The following is a 12330-nucleotide window of genomic DNA, read 5'->3' as shown; positions in this document are numbered from 1 at the left end:
TATATAAGGCAAATAAAGATTAAAACAAATTTGGGAGTGACTGAAATTTGGCAACAGAAAATCTATGGATACTTGATCTACTGTGGAGCTGTACCAGGATCCAGTTGCCAAAACAGAATTTTACCAGAATTTCTACTCACAATGTCTTATAAATGATAAGTCCTAGAAGTAACATATGATTTTCATCTAAATAACCAATAATTGACACTTATGAACAAATATCAAGATATGAAAGTGTCGTGGATGCAAGCCTGTTACTTTTAAGACTTAAGATATTAACTTTTATCTTGAGAAACCTGATCTACTGGGGGCTAATGGAGTCCATCTGTCAGAGAAGAGGTCATAGGTATCTTTGGTCATAGGCTCACCAATCTGGTGAAGAGGGTTTTAAACTAAAGTTGCCAGGAGAGGAGAATCTCAATCCATCCCACTACTACCAGTTTGATGTCGGTGACAGCAGTAGATGCCCATATCCTGGAGAGGGATCACAGGTCAGCAGGAGAGCACCTGAAGAGCAGCACAAAGCAACTCCAGCCAGTAAGTCAGCTTCACTGGGAGCCCAACTTGAATGCCTCTATGCAAACACACATAGCATGGGGAATAAATAAGAGGAATTAGAGATGTGTGCACACCTGCAGGGCTACGATCTTACTGGCATCATGGAGACATGGGGGGATGACTCCTATGACTGGAGTGCTGGAGTGGAAGGATAAAGGCTCTTTAGGAAGGACAGGTAGGGGACATGAGGAGGGGCTGTCATACTCTATGTCAATGACCAGCATGGAGCTCTGCCTGGGGAGTGATGAGGATTAAAGGGAAGTCAGGGATAGGAGACGTTATAGTGGGGGTCTGCAACAGGACACCCAACCAGGAAGACCGAGCGGATGACGCCCCCTATAGACAGATAGGAGCAGCCTCACATTCACAAGCCCTGGTCCTCACGGGAACTTCAAGCACCCTGTTGTTGGAGGGACATCACAGCAGGACATAAGCAATCCAGGAGGTTCCTGGAACACAATGATGATAAATTCCTTCTCCATGTGACAGAGGAGCCAATGAGGAGAGGTGCTATTATGGACACTGTTCTCACCAACAAGGAGGGATGATGGGGAATGTGAAGGTCAAGGGCAGCCTTGGCTGCAGTGACCATGAAATGGTGAAGTTCAAGATCCTTAGGGCAGCAAGGAGGGTGCACAGCAAGCTCGCTAACCTGGACATTAAGGAGAAAACTTCGGCCTCTTCAGGGATCTCCTTGGTAGAGCACCATGGGATAAATCAAGTGGAAGGCTCACAAAAGCTGGTTGATATTCAAGGATAACCTCCTCCAAACTCAGGAGTGATGTGTCCTAACAAAGAGGAAATGAGGCAAAAACACCAGGAGGCCTGCATGGATGAACAAGGAGCTCCTAGATGAACTCAAATACAGAAAGGAAGCCTACAGACAGTGGAAGCAAGGACAGGTAGCCTGAGAGGAATACAGAGAAATTGTTTGAGCAAACAAGGATCAAGTTAGGAAGGCCAAAGCCCTTTTAGAATTATTAAATCTGGCCAGAAACATCAAGGGCAATGAGAAAAGCTTCTATAGGTATTTCAGTGATAAAAGGAAGACTAGGGAAAATGTGGGCCCTCTCCAGAAGGAAATGGGACACCTGGTTACCCAGGACATGAAGAAGGCTGAGGTACTCAACCACTTTTTTTGCCTCAGTCTTCACCAGCAAGTGTTCCAGCCTCACCACCCAAGTCACAGAAGACAAAGGCAGGGATTGGGAGAATGAAGAACTGCCCACTGCAGGAGAAGATAGGTTCAAGACCATTTAAGGAACCTGAAGGTGCACAAGTCCATGGGACCTGATGAGATGCATCTGTGGCTCCTGAGGGAATTGGTGGATGAAGTGCTAAGCCACTATCCATCATATTCAAGAAACTGTGGTTGTCTGCTGAAGTTCCCGCTAATTGGAAAAGGGGAAACATAACCCTTATTTTTAAAAAGGGAAAAAAAGGAAGATGCAAGGAACTACAGGCCAGTCAGTTTCACCTCTGTGACCAGCAAGATCATGGAGCCGATCCTCCTGGAAACTATGCTAGGGCACATGGAAAATAAGGGGGTGATTGGTGACGGCCAACATTGCTTCACTGAGGGCAAATCATGCCTGACAAATCTGGTGGCCTTATACGATGGGGTTACAGCGCTGGATAAGGGAAGAGCAACTAATGTCATCTACCTGGATTTGTGCAAAGCATCTGACACTGTTTCACATATCCTTGTCTCTAAATTGGAGACACATGGATTTGAAGGTTGGAGCACTGGGTGAATAAGGAATTGGCTGGATGGTCACACTCAAAGAGTTGCAGTCAACAGCTTGATGTCCAAGTGAAGAGCAGAGACAAGTGGTGTTCTTGAGGGGTCAGTACTGGGATCGGTACTGTTTAACATCTTTGTTTGCAACATGGACAGTGGGATTGAGTGCACCCTCAGCAAGTTTGTCAATGACACCAAGCTGTGCGGTGCAGTTGACACACTAGAGGGAAGGGATGTGACATCCAGAGGGACCTTCACAGGCTTGAGAGGTGGGCCTGTGCAAACCTCATGAAGTTCAACAAGGCCAAGAGCAAGGTCCTGCACTTGGGTCAAGGCAGTCCCAAGCACAAATACAGGCTGGGTGACGAGTGGATTGAGAGCAGCCCTGAGGAGAAGGACTTGGGGGTGTTGGTTGACAAGAAGCTCAACATGATCCAATAATGTGCATTTGCAGCCCAGAAAGCCAACTGTATTCCAGGCTGCATCAAAAGAAGCGTGACCAGCAGTTCAAAGGAGATACTGCCCCTCTGGTCTGCTCTCATGAGACCCCACAGAGTTATACAGCTCTGGGGCCCCCAACATAAGAAGGACATGGACCTGTTGGAGTGAGTCCTGAGGAAGGCCATGAAGATGATCAGGGGCTGGAGCACCTCCCCTGAGGACAGGCTGAGAGAGTTGGGGTTGTTCAGCCTGGAGAAGAGAAGGCTCCAGGGACACCTTATAGCAGTCTTCCAGTACTTAAAGGGGGCTACAGGAAAGATGGGGAGGCACTCTTTACCAGGGATGTAGTGATAGCATGAGAGGTAATGGTTTTAAACTCAAAGAGGGTAGATTTAGATTAGATAGAAGGAAGAAGTTCTTTACTGTGAGGGTGGTGAGACACTGGCACATGTTGCCCAGAGAAGCTGTGGCTGCCCCCTCCCTGGCAGTGTTCAAGGCCAGGTTGGACGGGGCTTTGAACAACCTGGGCTAGCAGAAGGTGTCCCTGCCCATGGCAGGGGGGTTGGAACTAGATGATCTTCAAGGTCCCTTCCAACCCAAACCATTCGATGATTCTAAAGATTTCTACCGTCTTTGCTGCTAATGTTAAGACTATCCTGGGCTTGCAGCTTGGGGTATTTGGCAAACAAATCATTTAGCCTTAAGTAGAGCCTGTTTTCCAAGATGAAGGAAAAAAGGTTTCAGAATTAGCTGGGCTGAAGAATGCAAATTATATACTTTAAAAAATAAAACCTAAAATTCCTACTTGCAAAAAGCTGTGCAGGAACTCTAATTAAAAGGTTCACACAAGAGTCCAGTACTACAGGGAATGTGAATTCATGTAATCAATCAGGGTGTTGGAAAAGTAATCAGAGAAAAAAGTAAGGAGTGTGATGTTAAGGGACACACAGGGATCTGGAGATATAAAAGCCACAAATGAATGTAAAAGATAATCAGCTAATTAATAAGAAGGCACAATTATAGCCAAGATAAACTAAACAGATGAAGACTTTTTTTCTTGACACAGATACAATGAAAAACCCTCAAGTGAACTCATCTACAAAAGCAGGAAAAGAAGTTAAAACTTGGAATGCATCCAGAAAAGATTAAAGTAGTTATGTGAAACAAAGAAAGAACACTATATAAGGTAAAACTGCACCCAAACAAATAGCGTCAGTGAAGCTGGCTTCTTTGTAGCATGGATGTGACTTTTTTAGTCGATTTCTCTTTTTAAAAAAAATATATGAATTCTTATGCATGCATAGATCAAGTTATTTTGGTTATTTATAATTGGTCAAAGAAATTGTGTGGGTATTTTGGTCTGTAATTAAATGCATAAAATCTTATACAGTTCAGAATTGTAAAAAAGTGGAAAAAGAAGTGCCAACCTGAAATTCTTCAGTCCTGCTGTATGTACCCACTCATATTACCAAATTTTCCGTTCTGTGGAGGATGACATCATTTTGTTTAATCAAACCTCAAATTTGTTGTACGTGTGCATTTATCATGGAACAATGAAGGAGAAACCATTATCTTGTGTCAATTACAGTGCTCAAATTCCCAAGAGCAAATAGCTTATGTCCTGATAATGATGAGGTCTCCCAGTCTCCTGGAAGGAGTCTGCAGAAAGCTCACACATTGCAAGAAGTGAAATTAATTTCACCTCTCTTTGGACATCCACAGTGCAGAGAGTTACACTGGACTAGTCCCCCAGACTCCCTCTGGAGATGAGGAGAAAAATTCACTTACAGAAGATCTGTGTTGCATTTCATCTTAAGTTAGACATCTGAAGTGCAGCAGGTGAATCCTACTCTAGTAGCACCTATTTTTCTCTCTTTAATTATGAAGGGATTACAGTTTAGCTGTCCTTTTCAAGTAATGAGGAGCACCAGGTACTTGCTCCCAGGCGGTCTGAGTCCCTTTCTGGATGCTCCTGCTTATCTGTATTCACTGCAGAGGCTCCTTGCATGACCATGTTATAACTGGCAACAAAGGTAAGTGCCTCATGTTAGAAAATATGTGGACTTTGATACAGTCACCAAAGGCATACGAATATTTAAGAATGGAAGTTATCTGGGTATCACTAAGGAGGAAATGTTTCTTGATGAAACACTTTCTTTACTAGCACGTAGGCTGACTCCTTCATTTATCTAAGAACTGAGTAGCTGCAGCTCAGGTACACTTGTAAAGACGGTGCTCAGCCCCAGCCAAAAAATTGTACCAGTAAAATATCTGAGCTGTTTCCAGAGGATCTGCCAACAAGAAAACTGGCTTTGTGAGATAGATTGCTCGTAGAAAAATACAGCTTTGAAGCCTTTGCCTTTAATAGGATTCTAATAAATTGCCCTACCCTCTAAATCGTTTTCTTGAACGTTTTGGCACTGTATGTCAACATTCAGACAGATGCTGAAATGATGCCACCTAAGGCAAATGAACTAGTTGACAAAGCTTTTTTTATATTCACTGCTTTCTGTGGGGGTTTTTTATTGTCGTTTTAGTAACTGCACTGTTTGCTTTTAAAGTGCTTTAAAGATCATTTACTCTAATATTTCTACAGCAAAAGTAATTATCAAGTCAACAGTTCTCTTTAAGAATTTCAAGCCCTCTAAAAGTGGCAAAGGGGAACCTTAATAGTAATGATCTTTGGAAACAAATATTCCTCAACAGAGAAGTTACTGAGAGCTTTTGAGGGCAATTCAGCTGCTTGTTTAGTTCAGGATGGCAGCCAGCCTTTTAAGTTGCTCTCCAGACAGTCCCTTTGGCCAGGAGAGCCCTTTCACAGCAGTTCACATATGGATGGACAGTCACAGAGGGCAGGCAAAGGTGTGCATTTGGAGCCAACTGCTTTGGTTGCTGCTGCAGCTGGGCCCCCGACCTCGGATGCCTCTGTGCATGACAGGTAGTGATAGAGTGTGACAGCCAGAGAACATTAAACAGCTGGACAGGATCTAGAAGGACTTGCAAAAGAAACAAGCAGAAGACCGCTCCCAGCCTCATAATGATGGCATGAACTTAAACAACCATAAAATACACTTCAGGCAGTCTGCGGCAGCAGTTGCCAGGTGGGTAGGCAGGGCACAGTGTGCCGATGGCCATCCCTGAGCCATGCAAGCCCTTGCTGCCAGACGTGTGATTTTCACTGCCTTTAAGAGCAAAGAAAAGCATCATGAAACTCAAAAGATGAGCTCTGAAGGTAGTTTCAGACAACAAACACCAACCCATGTTTGTAGGATGCTTCTTAATACAAATGATCACCCAGCAGACAAAAAAGCAGGTTCTCAGTAGGAAATGTATGACTTAAAAAGTAATCTCTCACAAAATGTTGTGAAGTTGTGAAAATTTCTGAAGCATTGATCATCCAGGTGGAGTCCAAACTGCCCAAACACGCCATATTTCCTCAAAGGAAGACATATTTTTTTTTCCAAGTAGTTCAACTTAAATATTGGAGTTTATCTTAAATTTAGTGTCTTCATTCTTTCCAGTTAATAAGGTAAGTACATAATATCATTTCATACATCTGATGGTAAGGAAGTGGCAGCTGGAGGCCAGATGAAATTTCCTAGGGCACCTACAATGGTATGAGTCATCTAGGTTTAGATAAATCAATCTTATTCTAGATAACCATTTTGCTGTTCAGGCTCTTAGGTATCGTTTGTGTATTGTTGTTTCACCAGATGCCAACTGAGGCTCGATTTTGTGAGTTAAACTGAGCATGCCCTGTCCTCTCTGGGACCTTCTGTTGGATTTAGCTGCCTCTGTACCCATCACAACAGAAATGAGCTTTCAACAGCTGAGCCGTCTCCACATGCACATCTAGGGAAATTAATAGCCTGAAGTGAATTATCATATTGATTTTAGACATTCAGAACCAATACTAATGTATTCACACGTATACACTCACATTTCCCTTTAAAAAAGGCTTACAAATTCAGAAGACTTCTTCACACAGTTTAAGTTTTGCAAAATGTTTAAGTTTTTGCAAATGTCTGGTGCAGTCTTCATTTTAATGCATGCTCTCACCTTAATGCAGGGTGCCTCACTTTAATGAATTTCCTGCTAAACCACTAATTTTTCAGCTATTCTTGTGTGGTACATTTAGAAATAAAGACACAATAGCATTAGTGCCTCTAGCTCAGCAAAACTGAATGTGTGCTATATGATATGCTATAAAGATGCTTGCCTTTGGGAAATTGTCTGCTAATTCCTTTTACAGACCACAGGATTGTGTAGATCTGGCTCACTTTCACAGCCTTCAGTCAGAAGGTCTGTACTGCTTGCCACGTCAGTGCTGTCCTGAATAGGCCCACAGGCAACTCCAGGTTGTAAATAATGCAGCATAACAATAACAGCTTGCATGGTGACAAGAGATTAAGATGATTTTGATCCATTCTCAGACATTTGGTAAAAGTGAAAGGCAGTTCCTTTAAGCACTGCTAGTTTATAATTCCAATCTTCATCTCAGGCATTAGACTGTGGCCAAATTAAACTAAGGACTTTGTCTTGGTCTCTAAGCAAAGAACTGTGCTGGTTTAAAACATAAACGTCTCTTTCTCTTGCATCCATTCATTTATATGGCCCTACTTCTAGGAATTGCCACCCTAAAACTAGCAGCAGAAGACTGCTCCACTTCATAGTCTGTATTCCGGTGGGAATTTTGCTCCACCTGTGACCTGAGATGGGTTGCCGCAATACTGACTGGGGCCCCAAGACCTCCATGCAGGTCCTGGGGTCCCCCATGCTAGGGACCTGGGAGTCTCAAGCAGAGGAACATGACAGAGAACTATCATGGCTTTAACCCCACAACAAGATTTGCCAGAGTTGGCTTGTCAAAGCCCTAAGCTATCCCTGTGCTTTTTTTGATGATAGAAAACCAGATTGCTACAGAAAAGCAGAGAGCAGGTCCCTCTACAGGTGCACGAGTCTGTCTACTTATGGAGGTTAATCCCCATCCTCATTAGCAAAACAGCTCATCTACTGAATGTAAGGACAAATGGGGTTGTCCTTGGCAGGGTATCTTCAGCTGAAGAACTGTTTGTAGAGATGGAGTTGTACAACCACTTCCATTTGATTGAAAAAAAATTAGCTCAATTAAATACATAAATGTTTAAGTAAACCCTTTGGACATAGTTCACTTAATAAAAAACTAATAAATATCTATTTTTAAAGACAGCAGCAAACTGCTGGGCATTTCACAATGTTGGCTCAGGTTTGCTAGAAAAGAATATCCAAGTCCACTTATACATAAATTAAAGGCATGGTTATTTTTCCTGCAGCTTCTTTAAATATTCCTTTGGAATGTACACAGAAATGTGTGTGTTTGGCAGGGGTAGAGTGAGGGTGTCCCTCTCCACAATATGGGCTATCTCAGCACTATTTGGAGTGTCTATTAGTCTAATGCCTTTTCAGAACGCCTGAAGACATGGAGAAGCATTTCATATCTAGTACACCCACAAAGGATTAGGCTTTTTAATGGGTTCTTAGCATTGCTATTTATTTATTCTACCTAGTTATTACCATGTTACGGGAGGTGGGGGTTTGTCTTGTTTTGGTAAAGCAAAACATTTCACTTAATTTATAATTCTGGAATATTTCTGGTTAACATGACATTTCACAGTGCACAATTCAGGTGCTTCTCAGGTGAGTTCTTGCAGTCCCGCCTCTGCACCTGTCTCTTGCCCTTCTCATCTTCCTGTAAAGTAGCTCCTGGCTTATCTTTTCTACCTTCAACCTCAACCACTTCTTCCCCTCACCTTTTTCAAGTCCAGAGCAAATCTCAGTGCTGAAGCTCCATCTTTGCTGTCTCCGTGGTCAAACCTGGTGTGCTTTGACCCTCTTTTCCAAACCGCACACACATGTTCCCTATGGCCCAAGCTGCAGCAGTTGCTCTGCCCTCCTCAAAGAGGAGGCTGGCAGCTGTCTGCTGATCAGCATCCCTTTGAACACCCTCTTCTTTGAGGGTAATCACATGTGCTGAATTAGACTCTCAGCGACATCTTCACCAGCACCCCCAGCAGCAGGAGATGCAGGACCAGTACTCCCACTACCACCATTTTTCCCATCAGCAAACCAGTGCAGGGCTCACAGCAGCTCAGCTTTTCTGATTTTGAATGCAGCATGTATATATGTAGTTTTTGAGCAACTCATTTCACAGATTCAGGAATAGAAAGCATATCGTTGTGGCTTAATCGAGTTAAATATTCAAATGAAAGCAATAATTACTTAAATTTGTCTTGAGACTTAGTGAGATTAAGTCTTTGAAACATCATTTTTGGCCTGTAGGCTATGATGAGTTAAGCCAGTCTCTAATGATTCAGAAAAGACTAGAGGCTTTGGGTTATCACCAACCAAGAGGTATTTATGAAGGACGAGGAGCAGTGTGGATATTAAACGACCCTCGGACAGTACCTCTTCTTTACAGATGACACAGCATCAACCAGGCACTGATATTAAGTAAAAAAAATCCAAGCCAAACATTTAAATTCGCTGCCAATGTATGTGGAAAAGAGATGTTCAGTGGCAGAGCTGCCTGGTGGAAATCACTACAGCAAATTTCATTTCTCATTATAATCTGTTAATTAATGTGTTAGCATATGATTGCAGCAGATCGGTGAGACCAGCACCCTCGTCAAGCCTAGGCATGCGTAACACATGCCTTGCATGCTCTAAGGTCCAGAAAATACAGTAAGAGTACATGCCTTCACAGCTAATGTAATACATGTCATGGTCCTTATGCGTACCTGGAAGGAAAGCTGTCAGCTGAAATTTTTCACATGGGTTTCTTCACTGAATTTAATGGTAAAGTGATTAAATTTATGCAAATATCTGACTTATGACTCAAGACTGAGATGGCAAAGGTGGTCTCAGAGACTCTGCTCTGATTGTGGATATGACTGTGTTTAAGGTCACAGTTTGTAACTGCCTAAGTGCTGTCTTCAAGGGAGCTCACACTGGCATGACACCCACCTTCTTGTAAGTTTGCAGAGAAATAACCCAGAAAGGTAACACTTTTCTGTTCTCTGGCGAGAACAATGACTGAAGCCTGGGAACAAGCAGGCTGTCAGGAGACACAAGCAGGAATCACAGGAGCAGAGCATGTGAGCTTGTCATGGAATAGCAGGCATCAGTGTGCACCAGCAAGGGACTATAGCTGGCCTTTCAAACGGGGGTGCTGCTAAATGGACTGGCTGGGAACTTCAGGCTTCTGCACAGAACTGACCACTGGCAGCAATGAACCCAATGTTCCCTGCAACAGTTACTGCAGTGTTTTGCCACCCTTTGAGAGACCTTTCTATGGAGCTGGGAATCTTAGTTCTGGGACATGTTTTTTCTGCTAGTTAACTCTGCATTTCTATTCTCATTGCTCTCTCTCCTTTGTGTTCATATCTTTCAGTTATTAGGTGAATAAAAAAGTCACAGGAACTTTTTATACTTCACTGAAAATTTAATATCAATAGCACAGAAGGATATTAGAGTTCAAAATAACAAGGTAAAGCTTCTGGAGCATGTTACACATCCCTTGGGCAACACCATTAGTGGCTCCTGATAACATCAGTGGCAGTGGTAGAGATGGGTGCCAATATTGGTAATGAGAATTTCTGGTCCCATGCCAGATCCAAAACACCACAAGAATGGTGTAAGGGAGGATGATCTGGAACATCTCTCCCAAAGCAATATTTTTTTACCTTTCAACCTAAATTCATTTGCATATCTTCACAGGAAACATCTCTGGGATGGAAACAAAACTCCGTACTCCTGAAACCTGACAGAAATAGGAGTGCAAAATAAAAGATATTGCAGCAGGTTTGTGTTTAACCCTAGGAGACCTTTTTCTTCCGGTGTTCTTTGCACTGGGATTACAGCTAGGCTACCACAAGCCCTGCACGCACATCTATGGAAAGGATTTTTAACACTAACCAAAAGGTTTAGCTCACAGGGGCTGAAAACGCGGAACTGTGTGTCCATGCTTGCGAGTGGGAGCTCTCAAGCCTGCAAAGGGTCAGGGTGCCCAGTCTCTTCTGCTCCTTCAAAAGGTTTGCAGATCCTGCTCTTCCTCAAGTGGCACAGGATCAGAGAGCACTTACAGAGTATTAGCAGCTGCATTGACCCTTCTAGCTAAACAAGGACCTGAATGTGCATTCAAACATAAGATCTTGATCATCCACACTAATTAATCCTTAGGTTGCTGCTGGCCCCTTGTTTTTCAGAGCCTTCTCTAGAGGTGGCTCACCCCATACTGCATCCCTGGGTCTCAATCAGCAGTCAGTGAAGTCATCAACAGTAAGACCTTGGCTTGTTTGGAAGAAGGCTGACATAGGGAGCAAGTGATATTTACCAGTTTCCCAAGTATGCGAGTCACCAAAACCATACTCTTTAGGCCCGGGCTAGAAGATCATAAACATGCCAGATGTCAAAGACAGCTAATTGCACTCATTGTGAATTACACTAACCTGTGCTGTGACATGATGTCTCTGCCTAATTTGTCAATATCTCCAGGAGTTTTAGCTCCTGTATTGCAAGCCTATTAAATCTGATGTCTTGAATATATACATACATTCCTTCATTTTCTTTTTTAATGTTGTTCTGGAAAATATGACCAGCAAATCTATCTGAAATCCCCTGTCTTAGCACCATACCAGAATGATGCAATATGAATACCCTACCACATAACTGGGTTGCTTCTCCACGACTGTGCTCACATCCTCATTTGCTTTTATGGACAACACAGAAGAGTCTAATGTGGCTGAGATGTTCTGATGATGACTCACCTAATTCAAACTGGTTGGAAAGGTTACCACACGTTTGTCTGACCTCTTCACTGTCCCATCCAAGAGGATAGAGGGCACAACCAGAGCCGATTAACAAACCTATGGAGAGAAAAGAAAATAGGAGTTTATACAAGCAATTGCCATTTTCTTAAACACAGGCTGCCACTTGGGAATCAAAGTGTCAAACTGCAATTTGGGAAGCTCAGAGAAAAAAAAAACAACTCGTCTTCTCCTAAAAACAATAAAAAATCATTTGGACTTCTACTGCTGCATTTTGCTGCGACGTTTTACAGCTGGTACGTGGGCTGGAGGCAGTCTTAGTGGTTCAGCACCAGAAGCTACCCTAAGCTGTTCTACCTGAGAGCTCTTACACTCCTCTCCTACTCTGCAGAACTACATATACTGTTTGGAAAACTCAATGCAGGGTTAAATAGAAACTGTGTTAATCACAGCATTTACAAGCTCATTGTTTCTGATTAATTAAAACAACAGTTAACCACGGTCTATCAAGGTTCTAGAAGGAAAAGTAAACTGACAGTTGTGCTAATCTATTGTCATTTTCCTTTGTTTTTCACCCTTTAAAAATGGTTTCATGTCACCTGATAAATTCACACCACAGGTACACACTCCACAAAGTTTTCTCAAATCATTTCAGCTAAAACTGCAGTCTTGAGCCATTTACCTATTATGCTTGACATCATTCACAACATGCTTTGCTTTCTCCAGCCCTCATGCTGCCCCAAACAGATGTGTTTTGGCTAAGTCTTTCCCTTCAAGAGATCTTGC

At 42.8% G+C, this 12330-nt stretch overlaps 1 protein-coding gene across 1 annotated transcript in view; it reads right to left on the bottom strand.

The window, feature by feature from the left end:
- The window catches only part of LHFPL6 (LHFPL tetraspan subfamily member 6), a 145667-nt gene that overhangs the window by 6557 nt on the left and 126780 nt on the right, over positions 1-12330 (bottom strand). The window contains exon 3 of the mRNA XM_074931781.1: positions 11545-11643. Coding sequence (XP_074787882.1) covers positions 11545-11643 — 99 coding nt within the window. The remainder of the gene's footprint in view (positions 1-11544; positions 11644-12330) is intronic.

Source organism: Athene noctua, chromosome 1 (assembly GCF_965140245.1).
Source record: "Athene noctua chromosome 1, bAthNoc1.hap1.1, whole genome shotgun sequence".
In the NCBI taxonomy this organism is placed as follows: domain Eukaryota; kingdom Metazoa; phylum Chordata; class Aves; order Strigiformes; family Strigidae; genus Athene; species Athene noctua.
The sequence above is the reverse complement of the archived record's forward strand: the minus strand, read 5'-3'. Positions and strand labels throughout refer to the sequence as shown.